The 17,332-nt window shown below is 40.7% G+C and overlaps 1 protein-coding gene across 2 annotated transcripts in view; it reads left to right on the top strand.

Moving 5' to 3' along the window:
- The window catches only part of C4H8orf34 (chromosome 4 C8orf34 homolog), a 158,992-nt gene that overhangs the window by 29,626 nt on the left and 112,034 nt on the right, over window positions 1-17,332 (top strand). For both annotated transcript variants that reach the window (XR_014789835.1, XM_084848047.1), the window contains exons 2-5: window positions 1,811-1,958; window positions 4,911-5,042; window positions 9,346-9,474; window positions 16,258-16,286. Coding sequence is in view for 1 of the 2 variants with exons in the window: in XM_084848047.1 (XP_084704173.1) it covers window positions 1,811-1,958; window positions 4,911-5,042; window positions 9,346-9,474; window positions 16,258-16,286 (438 nt within the window). In the remaining variant the exon portion in view is untranslated. The remainder of the gene's footprint in view (window positions 1-1,810; window positions 1,959-4,910; window positions 5,043-9,345; window positions 9,475-16,257; window positions 16,287-17,332) is intronic.

Below are 17,332 nucleotides of genomic sequence, written 5' to 3'. Positions count from 1 at the left end.
CTGGGTTGCAGTTAAACCTCAAAAAAACCAAGATTATGGCAACCAGCTTGATTGATAACTGGCAAATAGGGGGAGAAAACATGGAGGCAGTGACAGTCTTTGTCTTTCTAGGCGCAAAGATTACTGCAGACACTGACTGCAGCCAGGAAATCAGAAGACATTTACTTCTTGGGAGGACAGCAATGACAAATCTTGATAAAATAGTGAAGAGCAGAGACATCACACTGACAACAAAGGTCCGCATAGTTAAAGCAATGGTATTCCCCGTAGTAACCTATGGCTGCGAGAGCTGGGCCATAAGGAAGGCTGAGCGAAGGAAGATAGATGCTTTTGAATTGTGGTGCTGGAGGAAAATTCTGAGAGTGCCTTGGACTGCAAGAAGATCAAACCAGTCCATACTCCAGGAAATCAAGCCAGACTGCTCACTTGAGGGAATGATATTCAAGGCAAAACTGAAGTACTTTGGCCACATAATGAGAAGACAGGACACCCTGGAGAAGATGCTGATGCTAGGCAAAGTGGAAGGGAAAAGGAATAGGGGCTGACCAAGGGCAAGATGGATGGATGATATTCTGGAGGTGATGGACTCGACCTTGGGGGAGCTGGGGGTGGCGACGGCCGACAGGAAGCTGTGGCGTGGGCTGGTCCATGAAGTCCCGAAGAGTCGGAAGTGACTGAACGAATAAACAACAACAACCCTGACAATCTTACAATATAAATTTAGATTGGGGAAGGGGAGAAGAAGACAGCAGAAGTGAGGCAGGTGAGAAATGTAAAGATGACATTTTGTAATTTTAGAAAATGACTGGATACACAATTTTTAGAGAGTAGACTAAATTTTTAGAGAGTTGGCTGTATTTCCAAGTTGTAGTAGAAAATAAAAACTTGAGAAGAGTAGTAAATTAGCTGCCAGTTAGCGTAGAGATCAATACAGCAATCACACTGGTTCTTATTTGTTCCTTTGAGCACAGAGACGGTGGCAAAGATTAATGAACACCTTTCTGTTGCCATTTATCTTGCACACGTACACACTTGCCTACAAAACTAGAACACCCTCTCTCGATTACTTGGGCTCATATTGCTGTATATTAAACTGTCTTGGAAATTATCTTAAGCTTCACCAGCTAAGCTGCTGAATCCAATGCAGCAGAATCTGTTCAGTTAAAATGGCCTGTTTAATTTATTGGCGGTTGTCCAATGCTCCATATAACTGTATGAACAGGAGCTGCAGTTCATTGTCAGGTGTAAAGAGGAATTGGGCAGCACTGATAAGAACAGGTCATCCCAGAAGAATGACTTTATAATTCTTGCAACATTTGTCCTGTAAAAATGAAAGTGTAAACTTGCCTTTAAAGTCATTCAAATGTTTGTAATTACCACACCCTATAGTGTCTGCAAGGTCCAAAGGGTATATTGCCTAATGGTGCAGTCCTATGCATGTCTACTGCCATTCTCATGCTGCTACTTTCATTCTGAGGGGAAAACAGCCATGTGGAACATTGATCCTGTGCCATGTGCTGGGTCCAGAGCAGAGCCTCTTATCAGTGTCTCATGGAAAATGCTATTTGTTCCCAAAGGTGCTGCTTGCAACCTATAGTTTGGCCACAAATTCTTCCAAGGTTTTTGTGAGTAAGGCAGAATAGTAGAAAAATACAGATTTATTTACAGCATTTACGACATATCTCCTGTAAAATAGGATTTGATTAATTACGGGATTATAATTAGTATCAATTCTATTTCAATTTTCCACCAATACAAGATGGGTTTTAAGAGTATGTACTTAACACCTCTTTGATTTGGTGTTTTAAAGGAACTGATGACCAAGCTGATAACAGAGACTCCTGACCATCCAATCCCATTTCTCATTGACCATCTCCAGTCCAAACAAGGGAGTCGTAGCCAGCTTCAGAGGACATTGTCTGGATCCGCTGCTCTCTGGGCAGAAAGTGAAACTTCAGGTATGCAGAACATTGATTGCATGTTGGGGAATCCTGAATGAGCACAATCCAGCAATTATTGTATACGAAACTGTTTCTATATTTATCACATTTTATTCCACCTCCATAGGATTCAGGGTTTTTACGTGAGGGCATCCCATTTACACTTCATAATAATTTGCTTTGGGGAACTTTTTAGTTCTGAAATGCAGCATAGAAACCCTTAAAATAAAAAATGAATGAATAAATACATTTTTAATGAAGGTTTGCCTGAGCATGACTGACATGCTCAGGTCACCTTGTCAGCTTCGTGGTTGAGTGAGGATTTGTATCTAGGTCTCCCAGGCCTAACGCTCCCAAATATATATCCTATACTGTCCTTCTTTCATTTTATTATTTATATGCTATCATTTTATTTTATTTATGTGGTGTGTTGTTAAAGAAGTCATAGGATGCAATGGATTCAAAACTACATGACATATAAGGGTCAGATGTTTCTTACCTGAGTGATCCACACTTAGAAGCAAACACAACAAAGAATCTGGTGCCACCTTAAAGACTAACAATTTATTTATCTATTACATTTTTATACTGCCCAATAGCCGAAGCTCTATGAGTGGTTCACAACAATTAAAGCCATAAAGTACAAGACTATAAAATACAGATGATAAAATACAATGTAAAAGTTACAAGTTTAAAACTACAATAAAAATAATAACCAAACAGAAGCTAGCAGCAGTGTAAAAATTTAAAATACAATAGCAGATATAAAACAAACTGAAAAACTAAAATGCCTGGGAGAGTAAAAAGGTGGCCCCTTCACCTGGCCCCGAAATGAACACAATATAGGTGCCAGACAAAATTTATGATGGCGTACACTTTTGTGGACTAGAGTCCATTTCATATGTATGAAGTGTTTTCCGAAGTTTCATTCAGAGTCAACTAGTTCCTCAGTAGATGCATGAACAGTGCCAGATGGTTTACATTTTACTTAGAAGTAAAAATCTGTGGGAGGTTGCCAGTTTAAGTGGAGGAATGGCAGAGAAGGGATGTCTAAACCTTACCCCTGCTGCTCTTCGTCTGCCCCCTCTAAGCTGCTTCCCTACATGTTTGATGAAAAGATATGGGATCCCCTTGTCATTTTCCCTGTCAGGGAAAAAAAAAGAACTTGTGGACGGTGATATTGAACAAACAGCAGGGAAGGAAAGGGCTAAGCAGCCCTTTCTTTTGCTGTTGCTCTGCTCAGCATGGAAGCCTCTTCTGGCTGCTTTTCAGTTAAAAAAAACACAAAAAACAGTTGAGGGACTGTTCATGCATTTCCTATGTAATGTATGGTTTGTCCGTGGGGTGAAACACCTTCCTGTTGAGGCATTCTTCTTCTGCCTCAAACTGCTGCTTTGGGCTTCTAGGATAATTTAGATGTTTTAAGGACTGCTTGCTGAAGTTCCCTCTGGTCAGACTGGTGTTTGAAACCTTCTAAGCCCTGATGCCTGCTTAAAGCTTTACCAAAACTTCAAAGCATGGTTCGCTTCTCTCCTCAGCCACTACCTCAGGCCTCCACATCTTCTCCCCGCAGGGTTCTCTAAGACAGGAAGACTCGCTCCTTTCTCTGCTTTGATCTCTGCTCTTCCAGCTGGCAACTAAGTGTCTCCAACTGTCGACCACCAACTGACCTTTAATAAATGAATAATTCTTGGCCAGAACCTCTGACCATTCTTTATGGATCTTCTAAGTACCAATCAAATGTATTGAGATCTTGACCAATCCAAATTGTACTTTACTATCTGCCTAGTATCTATATGAATGCAGGCAGCTTCTCCCCCTAGTCATTTTCAAATTGTCAGCTTGAAGCTTCCCTTCCATAGCAACCCAAACCAAGGCAGCCATAGCTGTCATGCCCAATACACAGTAATAATGCAAGGCTTCTGGCCTACTTGGTTACATTATGAACTCACTCAGAAGTCACCCACAGAATGCAAACACTACAGGTCATAAACAAATGGATGAAAATACAGTGTTTCTTCACAGTCCCTAAGCTTTTCTAGGTTTTCCTTCTTACCCAGATTTAAATTACAGGAGTTGTTCTTGAGTGGAGTAATTTGATGCAACCATTTTTGAGAAGTTCATATGCTAACTTCTTAATATGCATTTAGGAATATTTTAAGACTGGATCTCTATGGTTTAGTCCAGGAGTACTATTTTTGAAATTTCTAGGCATGCATCCTCCTTGGCCACAATCCAGCAGTTTATATAATTATCTGGTTACATGTTCATGGTATGATATGCTTCTCCTGTAGTGTTCTGTACTTCACCTGGGTATGTTTTTATAAGGGAATATTTTGCACATCAGCATCAAAAAGTGACTATGTAAATACAATCTAGTATCGCACTGGTTGTACTGAATGACACCCATGAAAAGTGCATCTCTCTTTTTGGAAGTATATCATCACCTAAACAAAAAGCAAAACAAAACAGAATTAAGTTTTCATGGAATTTAAGCTGTTTTTCATAATGGAGAGACCAGACCCTCATCATTCTTACAGTGTATACTGTTGGTTGATATTGTTTGCATAATATTGTTATGTTTTTATACAGAAAAAGGAAAGGTTCCTCCTGTGCAAGCACTGGGTCATTACTGATCCCTAGAGGGATGCCGCTTATGCTGGCGTTTTCATGGCAGACTATAGGGGCGTGGTTAGTCATTGCCTTCCCCAGTTGTGACTACCTTTCCCCCAGCAAGCTGGGTACTCATTTTACCGACCTCGGAAGGATGGAAGGCTGAGTCGACCTGAGCCGGCTACCCGAGACCCGGCTTCCGCTGGGATCGAACTCAGGTCGTGGGGAGAGTTTTGGTTGCAATACTGCCGCCTACCACTCTGCGCCACACGAGGCTCTTCCTTTTATACAGAAATTTTATGCAAAATAAAACAAATACCATTAAAACTCCCAAATATTATCTTTTTTTTCCAACAGAAAACAAGGGAACCAGAAAGGATTTTAGAAGTTACGATAAGCCCTGGCAGACAAATGCAAAGAAGCCTAAAAAATCAAAGAGCGACCTTGCTGTATCTAACATTTCTCCTCCATCACCAGAGTCTAAATCATGTAAGAAAGCGTGAAGTAAAGAAATTTAATTCTTCAAACTTCAACGTTGTGGTTTTTAATAGCTGAAATAGGAGCGAAGTAGAGATTGTTCTTTTAAGTTAAAATGTGTGAATCTGGAAAATTATTGGTTCAGATCTAAAAAATATATAATGGATTGCTAGTGATAGTATAATAATTTAATACTAAAAATTATACATAGGTGTCATATCCTGTTTTCTTTCTTTTGTTTCCATTGTGCTGGTTTAGAATTCTGATACTGTTTTAAAGAAAACGTGTAGAAAAAGTATTACTCTAGAGCTGCTAGATAAACGTAACTGTATGTAAAATCAGAAGTACAGGATTTAGTGGCTGTGGGAATGGCAGTAATTGATTATTTTGTTTCACTGGACAGTCTTCTCAAGATAAAATTTACTTAAGCTATCTAGTTGTGTTAAGTTGTGTGCCCATTTAATTGCTATTGAGAAAAAGATATAATGGGTTGGATGCAGAATTGAGCAAGTGAAAGTCTACACACACAACAGGACTTTCCCATTCTCTCTCTCTCATTGCAGCTCCCTGAATCTCAAAAGGCTCTTTTGAGAGTCAGGGGACCCACAGGAAAGGCCGGGTATATACTATTTGAGGCTGCAGTACTAGTTACGAGCAGTGAAAACTGGGTGGAGGCAGTTTACACAAGTGGGGTTCATTAGAGGGAGAGAGAGAGAGAGGGAGACACTATACAGGTGTGTTTGTATACTGATGTAATGGACCCCTCCCCCTCCAATCCACAAAACAGGCAATATACAGCTATACCCTTGTATACCTGTATATAGCCTGTTTTGTTGGATTACATTATCTATTAAATCGGTTCAGTTCTAGGATTCTTAGTGTTTGGGATTATCATATTTTACTATGAGTTTTCCCTGCCATGTAAAAGTAACTTGGGGCACAATCCTATGCAAGTTTAGACAGACAAAAGGCCTACAACTCCCAGCATGCTTCAGCTAGCATGGCTGGCTGGGGCATGCTGGGAGTTGTGGGCCTTTTTTCCTGTCTAAACTTGCATAGCATTGTGCCCTCGACTGCTTAGTTTAAGCCATTTACTGAAGGGATGGTGCTAGAATGGTTTTCTGTGCTAGAGAACTCTGGGAACTGTAACCCAGTGATGGCCATAGGAACTGCCTGCAGAATTGTCAGCAGTGTGATTTAAAATGCAATTGCTGGGATTGTCTGTGTGAAGGAGAGCACCATCACATTGAAACCTGTTACTTTGTAGTATAGATGTGGTCTTAGTAATAATCAATCAATCATTTGATAAACATCCACTCTCAAGTATATGCATATGTTCTTAGTGATACCATGTTTGAAACTGGATGCTTTGGATCCATGTTGAAGAAGGCATTTGAAGTCTCTTTAATTCGCCTCTGAAGAAGACTATCTAGTCAAAATGCATTTGGCATGCAAGAATGTTAAACTCTACAGACTGCTTTTGTAATTTGACACTGTAATGCTTGTAACAGGATAGAGATAATTTTTGTCTGTGCTTATAACCCTTGTATATCTTTTTTAGCATTTGGTTCAAACATTGACTTTTATTTGCACCTTTTGTTGTATAGTTTTAGTTATGTTTTACAATCTCGTACAAATTTTTAATATTGTTTTATAAATTGGATTACTACTTTTTATTTGCACCTTTTGCTATGCAGTTTTAACTCATATTTTATAAACGTTTTATAGTACTTTATAAATCTCATTATTATATTATTGTTACTTGTGTTTAAGATTTGCAGTTTGTCCTGATCTCACATTCTCCTCTCTCTCATAATGTACCTCCTTAAAGAGGGCCTGCGACACAAGCCAGCACCACCACCTCTTTTGACAGAACACAGTGCAAATGTACTTATGCCATGTGACATGACTGATGAGTGTTATTCAGAGAGCAAATTTGTGCTTTTGATATGCATGTGATTCGTGCTTGTACAGGCATACTGTCTGAAGTAACTCTGTGTCTGCTTTATTCTCCCCTTTTTAGGGCATCTGAGTAGGTGGAACACTTGTTAGGTTCTGGTTAAATTTAAAGTGGAGCATTCGTTTAGATTATTGACAGCAGTGCCATTTTCCTGTCTTCATGCACCACTGTGGAACAGAAATATGCTAATTTTTGTTTAATGTATTGAATGGCAGATAACAAACAGCGTTTTTGAAAATAAAAGATGTTATTTAAGGGCCATGTAAAACTGTATCGAAGAAAACTAATAGGGAGAAAGTGAGGAAAGCTCATTTTTGTTACATAGTGAAAAGCAGTTGCTGTAAGAAATGGGGGGAAACCTAAAATAACTATATGTAAACCGTAGCAAATCTAGGGCTTTATAGTTCCTTCCTTTGCATCCTGGGTGTTATCCATTTCTGGAATAAGAGATAATGCTAATTCAGGTAATATGATAGGGGATTTAACAAGCTTCCATACTGACTAATAAATGGTTGAATATAAAAGCCAGAGAAGGTCAAGTGTATTAGTAAGGAATTATCCTAAATCTTCCATAAGAAATTGCTATAGTGTTTAACAGAGATAAACAATGAAACTGCTGGCATTTTTATTGAGGAAAGTTCCTTGCATGCATGGGGAAATTTTTTGATGGAAAATATAATTAAAATACTAGATGAAGATTTCAGAGGCTAGGTTGATCTGTTACTCTGGTGGGAAGAGAACCTCAGAAGTGCTGCTCCTTTCTGCACCACTGGAGTGACTTAAGAAGCCCCAGGTCAAGCAAAAGAAGCTTCCAGTTCTCATGCCAGCATTAACCCAGTTTTCTGAAGGTGAATATTGCTGTAGGGAGAAGCCACTGATGGACTTGCTCCAGATGGTCAGGGGTTTCTTATGTTGCTCTGTGGTGTGGGATGGAGCCAGAGTCGAGTGAACGCTGGGTTAGGGGAAATGATACCCAGGCAGATGTAGCATATGCGTCTTGATACTAGAAACAAAACCACAGTCTCGCATTGCCCCAATAATCCTATGCCATGCTTTCCTTTCTTCCTATTATGATGATGGACTCAGAGTCCAAATGGACACTTATATGGGGATATGGACAGCCTATGCGCTTCTCTGGCCATTTCACTTCATTGCATAAGAATTATATATATTAATAGCAAACCCAAATGCTGAGTTATGGCAGCTGTGTAGCCAAGATGTGGCTACTGAAAAACAAGAGACAGCATGCACAGGGGAACTCTAAGATTTGCAGAAATAGAAAAAAAGTCTTTAGGGAAATAAACTATAAGAGGCAACTCCACCCCCCATCCCCCAACCAAATAGTCCAATGAGGACTGAGCATGTTCAGTGGCCACAAAATGCTGAGTGTCTCTTGCAGTGGTGGGGAAATGGAAAACTGGGGGACAGGGCTAATGGAATGGAGTATGGTGAAATAAAACAAGGCTGGCTGGAATGCTGAACAAGAGCACTCCACACTGCAACACTTTGAGGTTGTTCAGACAATCAGTGGGGGAACCAACGTAGCATCAGTTGTTTCCCCCGCCCCTGTGCATGCCGGTTGCATGACTGGGATTACCCTAATTACCCATGCCACATTGCATGTTGCCGTATCGTCTGAACCTGGCTCAGACATAGTGAATTTTCATGCACCCTACAATCCCTACTGCAAGCCATGGGTTTTAGGGTGGATGAAAATTCACTACACCCACTCCACACGCCAGATTCAGATGACACAGCAACCCGCGATGCAGCATGGGTAATTTGGGTAATCCCAGTCGTGCGACCAGCACCTCTGGGAGCAAGAGAAACAACCATCGCTGCGTTGTTTCCCCTGCTGATCATCTTTGTCAAACTTTGTTGCTGGTCCCGCTCATGATAATACAGATGGTGGTTCGGATCTTTTCTTCAAAATGCACAAGGCCCTTCTCTGTTGGACTATGAATCTTTTAGTAGTGATGGCTTTTATTCAGGATACTTTGCCATGTTACTGTTAGCATAAGAAATATCCTCCTGGGAAGGATCTTGGCAACCCTCTTCACATTCCTCAAGTTTCCTAGTAATTTAATTCATAAATGTGAAGTTAATGTATTTTGATTCAAACATATTGTGCACGTTTGCGTGTTGATAAACCAGCATAGTAAACAAAGTGATTTCACATTCACAAAGATGTGAAATCAGTTTGACAGAAACAAAGCTATAAATTTGAGTTTTTAATTTAAAATATTGATCAAAGAAAGAGTGAGGGAAGGAAGACATCAGTAATCTTGGGAATGGTATGTCTTTGATACAGATTTTTATAACATGACGTCAAAAATTGTGCTTTATTTTATTTAGTACCAAGATCAATAGAACACCCCAAATGGGACTGGAGATCAAAATCAGAGCATCATGATTTTGATGAATTAAATCATATCCTACAAGAAAGTAAGAAGCTGGGTAAAGCCCTGGAGAATCTTTCTCGAAGTAAGTTGATTAATACAGAATGCTGTGTGCATTTCAACCATATACCTAAAAGGCATGTGACTTCTCTTATTTACAAATTAGGAGTAACTCTATTGAAGGCAATATACCTGTGATCCCAGATTCATTGAGTCTAGACTTTAAACACTCACTTAAAACATAGTTTATGGTGCCCATAACAGGGCAGGATTAAGCTTGAATAAATGTTGCTTATTTTCTTCATTTTTTAATTGGAAACCATAACAGTTGTCAGAAATTGCAATACCCTAAGAGGAAACAAACGAATAATTTAATAATAAAGTGCACATTTTTATTATTGTAGTGCCCAGCTGAGCTTCTTATCAGTCATTTCGTACTGAATACATTCGAGGAAAATGTAATTTGATTTTCCATCTTTGCATAGTTGCCTGAAATTGAGTAGCTACTTAAGATGACATTGAATGGTGGCACCGTGGTATAGTCTAATCAAATTACAACAAGCCAGCAAATTCTTTAGAATTTCTCTTCTTTATGTTCATTGCTCTGTCAGTTTTGTGCCTTTAACACAAGGATAGATCTCCAGTGAAAAATTCTATGACTGACTTTTTTAAGGCAAGCTAAAATGATCTAAGAGTTTGTTTGTTTGTTTATTTATTACATTTATATCCCGCCTTTTTTCCTTCTTAAGGAACCCAAGGCTGCATACATAATCTTGTTCCTCCTCCATTTTATCCTCAGAACAACAACCCTGTGGGGTGGGGTGGGCTGAGAGTTTGTGACAGGCCCAAAGTCACCCAGTGAGCTTCCATGGCTGAGTGGGGACTAGAGCCCAGATCTCCTGACTCCCAGTCCAACACTCTAGACACTACACCACACTGGCTCAAAGTGTTGCAGTTGCTAAGTGATACTATTTTCGCTCAAATAATGTATCTCATTTTTGTTCATTATATAATGAACAAAATAAAAATGCTGAGACTGAAACCCTGATCTCAAGCACGTTTATTTGGAAGTAAGTCCCATTGCTTACTTTGGAATCTGCTCTCGCATTTGTGTAATCCTATGCAGTAATCACACTGGCTGGAAAACTTTAGGATAAAGACCAAGTCCCCTGAGCCCATGTGTCTTGGAGGTACATTGCTAAGAGTGAGTGTATGCCAGCATATCACCATAGATATGCTGGCAGAATGAATGAATGTGCTGGCGGAATGGTACCCTAGTGTAATCCCACCACTGGGACAACTCAGGTAGTGTAGGGGACAGAACAGGGTCATGTGGAGAAGGAATAGGACTTAGTCCAAGTCCTGTTCTTTCCCAGACCCCGTTCCCAGTTCCTATGCTAGCATAATGTTACATCACCAAAAATAAAACGTGTTAGGCCATGTTAGTTTTTGAATGATGTTATTTTCTGTATGCTCTTTATGTCCTCCCTGCAGCTGTAATTGCCACAAGTTTGTAATATTAATACCTAGTAACCTGTACACACGTACAGTCTGTGTGTGTGTGTGTGTGTGCCACCGGCTGTCCTTCCTGAATGGTTAGTGCCCCACTTTTGTCAAACCCCTTGAATTACAGCCGAAAGTCCTGACTTCGCTCCCATCTGGGTGTGTTTCCTTTCATCTTCAATGTGGTGGTGTACAGAGGCCAACTGCCAAAACAGTTATCCTTCTTCCGATATTTCTGGCCCTGACTGTATATGCATGTGCATGTGCGTGCACACACACATACAAGTTCCATTAGGTATGAAGTCCTAGGGTTGTATCCAGTGGTGTTGTAATGCTGACAGAAGCAGCTCCATCAATGGAATCAGGAGAGAGGGGGCAATTTTGCCTTCCCTCTGCAGCCCCCCCTGCACAGCCTCAAAATCTGTTCCAGAGGGCTGGGAAACCCTTCAGAACAGATTTCGGGCTGTGTGGAGGGCTGCAGCAAAGAGGAGAGAAGGAAAATGTCTTGTCATGTTAGCGGACACCTGCTAGCGTGATGTTAGATTAAACCTCTAGATGATTATTCATTTGCATCACAGATGTTGTCCCCTTCACCATAAAACTCTGTGCTGCACAAAACAGCAGGAATTGAAGAACCACGTTAATAAACAGAAGGTCAGCTGTGTGTAGATTCTTCCTTTTGCTTTGCTAGATACTGTTTTTTTATTGTACAAGGATTCCTTTTTACACAGACCTAGTGTAGACCGATGCTTCCACCCTAAATGTTTGCTTAACTATATATTCTTCCATTTCTAAGACAGGTAGCTTGCACTATTGTGGTCAGAGATAATTCTCCAAGGATATGATGTAGTTGAACTGTTTTGGAAGTTGGGGAGACACTGCAGTCATTTGGGTGTAGCTAATCCTAAAGTAAATGCTACAAAAGTAACACTTGCACAATCCAGTACTGGATGGTCTGTTTTACTGTCATAAGCTAAAGTCGTTCTGAAAGAGAAAAATTATCCCAGCTGTGGTGTATCAAAACCAGAATATTTAATTCAGCAAATAAAAACATTGGGACTTCAGTAAGGCCATCTGCTGGCAATTCAGAAAAACGCATCAGCATAGATCTCTAGTTTTAAGTACAATAGATACCATTGGAGGAATTTGTGTATTTAAACGACATGACAAAAAAGAAACTAGTTAAAAGCCCAGTATGTCTTCTTTTCCAACAATGGATAAAAATGGCTTGGGTCACATTAAAATCGTGGGAACAGTCTTCCTGCACTTATTTGAGAGGAATTCACTATGGGCAGGAATTTTAGGCCACTTGCACAAGTAAAACTTAAGAATTCCTTCATTTTAAGATGGGGCTGTGTTAGTGTTGTGAATAAGACTAATAAAGCACACAATGTGAGAATCACCATTCTTAATGTGAGTAATGGTGCTACAGGTGTGACTACCAAAAGGGAATAATCTAATCAGTGTGTTTCTCAGAACAGGCATGATCTTAAAGATGTGCATTATAGACTGGTGAGGGCCATCTTTCCAAAGCATAACATAGCATTTGAGGTTTCTTCTGGCTTTCTCCCCACTAGAAAATGGTGGTTGTGGCATATCTCAGAGAAGTTGAACAAGTTTGGTGTTCACCAGCAGGGCTGGCCCAAAGCATTTCGCGGCCTGAGGCAGAGCAGTTAATCCCACCCCAACCCTTAAGTCAAGGTGTGTAATACTCAGAGCCAAACAAGTTATTTTGGCAGCTGAGGTTGAAAATCCCACAAGCACCCCTCCTCATTCCTGGCAGTAAAAGTACAATAATAACAAATTAAAATTGCCTTGGGAAGATTGGAGCTGTGAAGGCCTGGGGGAAAAAATAAAAAATGAGCTGAGCTGAAAATAGAAAAACAAAACATTTTTCCTAGTTTTTTCCAGTTTTGGAAAGGCCCCCCCCCCCCCCCAGTTTGTCTGTTTTTTTCCCCTGGCCTTCACATTTCTAAGGCTATTGTCTTGAAAGGCAGCTAAGAAATGAATTAAATAAAATTAAATATCTAAATTTTTCTGCCATTTTATGACACCATCTGCTTTCTGAGGCAGCCGTTTCAGTGTCTGATGTTAGGGCCAGCCTCACACACTGGTGTAACAACATTGTACAGGTACTGAGAACTGAAAAAATAGAGGCTTTAGAATGTTGTTGTGGTGTTCTAATTAACTGGACCAATATAGGATATGTGTTCATGTGTATACAAAGTTGATGGAAAGTTGCAACTGATAGTAGCCAGACCAACAGGCAGGGTTCCATCCTGTCATGACCTGAAGATTTATATCCAGGTTTGCGCAACACAGCCTGTCATTTGTAGCAGATATAAGGTTAAGCCAAGTTCTGTGCTCAGGCTGAGTGAATGCAGAGGCTGATGCATTCAGAGATAAGTTTGCTTACACAACAGTATGCAGGTCTGACATGACCAAGAGCAATTGTATTTATTTGTATGTAAACACACACACACACACCCTACATATATATAGGGCTCTGAATTAATCAGAGGACCTGGAGTGGAAAACAGTCAACAGCTGGGGATACTACAGCAATAGGGAAAGTTCTGAAAATTCAGTATATGCCAGGCCTCCTACTAAATTCAAGGCCTTGGCAATTACAGAATAATACTCAGGTCAGAGTAGAGCCACATCTAGTGAATGCCTGGAGGAGGGAGGAGGGGGAATGTAGCTGCTGTCCATGTCCCCAGCTTCCAATGTTCAGTTGAAGGTGTGCATAGAGCCCTGTGCACATACTGTTGTAAGAATGGAGGGCTTTATTCACACCCTTAGCCAGAAGCATGAAGATTGGGGCAGGGCATGCTGTCATCTTGTTCCCCATGCTACACACTTTGGGTACATGTGGAGTAGTTGTGAACACAATATATCCCGGTTCACACCAATTGGAGTTTTTCCCTTGATATTGTCAGGAGGGGTGCCAGCAGGAGCAAGCTAGACTATAGTCAGCAGCCAAGCGTCTGGGACTGGAATATCAAATCGAAGTCATAGATCCTAGCAGAAACCAGAGTACAGTCGATGAGCATCCAATGTCAGTTTCTGAATAGATAACAGGGTGACTTGACACTGGGAAATATGGGATAATAGCATTCTAAGGGCCAAGTAGAAGTTCAAGGACTAAGAAATAAAGGCTTTGTGATCTCTGATTCAAGTGAACTGTTGGTCAGACAGTTACAGTCAAATCTTAGTTAGAGTCAAACGAAAGGGGATGGGGACAGTCAAATAAGCCTATGGGGGAGAATCGGAACGTTTTTGTCTTGAGTTCCAGTGGTTCAGACTGATAGTGAGCCACAGCAGCTAAGATTGTAATCTGAGAGTCTCTGAAGGCTGACGCTACATGCAGGTTGAGGCTATCTCTAGATGTGAAAGAGGAAGATTTTGACCCAGGGAAGGGATTCCTGACACCATGTCAAGTTGGAAAGGGATAAAGGTAACAAGCAGTACAAGTGGCAGCCACAACAAAATGTTGCAGCGTGGAGTGCTCCTGTTTCACTCAGCCATGCGCTCCTCTAGGACACTTCATTTCGTTCCCCCTCCCACCCAATTTTCTTTTCTTTTTGCCTCTCAACACTCAGCTAGCATTCTGTGCCCACTAAGTTTGCTCTGTCCTCATTGGCCTGTTTGGGTTTGTATCCTTCATTTTTAACTTATTTTTACACTGTCCATTTTGGGGTTTGGGGGTATTAGGTGGACACCTTGTGTCTAATCTCAGCTACATCAACACCTTTGATTTCTTGACTGATTTGATCAAAGATGTTGATATAGCTGAGACTGGGCACAAATTGTCTGCCCATCACCCCAAACCCTCAAATGGAAGGAGTTTTAAAAAAGCGATTGATTCCTATAGCAGCTCTCTGTTCTGTCCCTGGGCCAGAATAAGCTTCTCATTAAGAACCAGGAAGTGACCTCTCCCAATGAGATGGTTCTTTATGTACTTCATATGTCTATGTGTCCTTCCATCTCTCCTTCCTTTCCACCCTGGTATGGTTTTTGGATGCATAAGCACAATCATGGGAAGACGTGAAGGAATAATGGTTCTGCAGGGATATATCCTGGACTCAATGCTGTTTACCACCATTACTGATGATTTGGATGGGGTGTTGAGTATGATAATGTTTTCAGAAAATAATGACAGGCAGGAAGGATGAAAGCTAGAAAGAATACTGACACAGTGAAATTTTAAAAATAACAAATACAAACTTTTAAACAGAAGGGGGAGAAATCATACTTGTAGATGTATAAATTTGAGATAGCGTGAGGTAGTTCTTTCTCTCTTCAGCTCTATGAGTGGACAGGTTTCTAGCTCCTGCGAACACCCACACACCCTGAGATGGAGGGATGTACTTTCATTGCTAAATTAATCTCTACAGATTAAAAACATATTAACTGCTGGAAGCAAGTATATTTTGTTCAATATGTATGTACTTTGTAAACGTACAGTGAAAAAAATTCCATTAATGGCAAGTTTTTTTCTGTATATTGATCTGGTCATAAAATGTTAATTACTATATTCTGTACTAAACTGTGCTTTTTTTCAGCACAAAAGTCAATAAGAGGAAGTCATTTAGGCTGAAAAATTGGTCAATATGTAAGCAGTTTTGAAAAGCTTTTAAGAAAATAGGAATCAACATCTCTTTAGTGCGTTTTAAAGAGCATATATGATATAAATAATATTTATGTGTAGTGTTTTGGGGGAAAGATGCTGCATTGCATCCAGTTGTGCCCTTTTATTTCCAGAAGGTCCTTCAACGTAGCAGAGGCTCCTACAAATGGAAGGGAAAATGGGTGATGTTTGCCCCTTCCTTATGCAGCCCTTGGTGTCCACCTCCAAAATCTGCTTTGGAAGTTTTTATCTACTGTTTAATGCTGTGGAAATGAGCCTGGGGTAAGCCTTGGGCTTGTATGCTTCCCCTGTCCTCTTCTCTTCCAGCATGGCCATGAGCAGATCAGAAGCTTTCACTTCCATCTTCAAATAACCACAGTTACCTGTATCATCCAAACTGAGAGCTGTGGTTAGTGTTAACTATGATTTAGGAAAAGAAACCAGAATTGTAAATCATGGTTTAAAGTTAGCTTGTTTCCCTAAACCACTATGGTGCGTTGAAAATGTCAAATGATCTCCACATTGGGGCTGTGCTAGAAAATAAAAGGGGAGTGGGGAGCATGCAGTCCCTGAGGCTCATATGTGTACTGCTAAACCATAGTGACTAGTTACTTTTATTAATAGAACAGATTCTCATGCAGTAGCTGTAGGGTACATTACTTGAACACATTTCAGATGTAATTTGGTTTTATTTATTTACTTTTTAAATAGATTATAATCTTGTTTTATTTGTAGGTATTGCGATTTCTGATGAGCTTGATAAGGTAAGAGCCATGTCTGGTAAACTAATTCACATTCCCAGGTATGTATTTGTATCTCACAGATTTAGTCAAGGAAGACTTAATACACACAGGTAGTAACTTTCTGGGAGAATTTTCACCCACACACAGCTCATCCTCACCTGAATTCAAATTAACTAGGTTATTTTTTCCCTGAAAATCTTGTAAAGTTATACCAGTTATGGTCATCAGTACAAAATTATGATAAAACATACTACTATTTAATGGGAATACATTTGTAACTATAGCATGAATCTTAGATACTGTCAGGAGCGCCCTAGCTGCCTCTTATAGTCCCCTCCAATAGCCAACTCAAAACACAGATGAAAAGGATTCTTTCCAAGGCTTTATTCCTTTTACAACATAATGACTCTTTCAGATGCTAATCACCAACGACTAAGCAAGGAACTGCACTGGGGAAAGATAGGGATGTACGAAAGTGACTTACCTTTCCGCGGATCATGCTCATGCTGGGGCGGAGGCGTTCCGTCCCTCCCCCCGGAATCCTGGCTGGGGGTGGAGGCGCTCCATTCCTCCCCCCCGGAATCCTGGCTGGCTGGATCCGCTCCGCAGGGATTCTGCGGAGCTGCCGGCCGGCTCCGCCAGCAGCCGGACATCCGGCTGCTGGCTAGCAGGGACGCAAATGGCGGCGGCCGTAGCCGCCGCCATTTGCATCCCTGCAGTCAGCTGTGATAGGCTACGTAAATGTTTACGTAGCCTATCACGGCTGATTAAAAAACAAACAAACATGCGCGTACGCAGATGGCGGCGCCTATGGGCGCCGCCATTTTCGTTCTTTATTTTGGCATGTCTTAGTCTATATAAACATTTACGTAGACTAAGACGGTGAAAATAAGGGGAATGCAAATAACGTAGACGCTACGCTATTTGCGTTCCCCTTATTTTCACCGTCTTAGTCTACGTAAATGTTTATGTAAACTAAGACGTGCCAAAATAAGGAATGCAAATGGTGGCGCCCGTGGGGGCCGCCATTTGCGTACGCGCATTTTTTTTTTAAAGTCAGCCGTGAT

This window comes from Heloderma suspectum, chromosome 4 (genome assembly GCF_057233095.1).
Source record: "Heloderma suspectum isolate Gila_16-S chromosome 4, 16-S_ref, whole genome shotgun sequence".
NCBI lineage: Eukaryota > Metazoa > Chordata > Lepidosauria > Squamata > Helodermatidae > Heloderma > Heloderma suspectum.
This window is presented reverse-complemented; position numbering and strand designations above follow the sequence as displayed.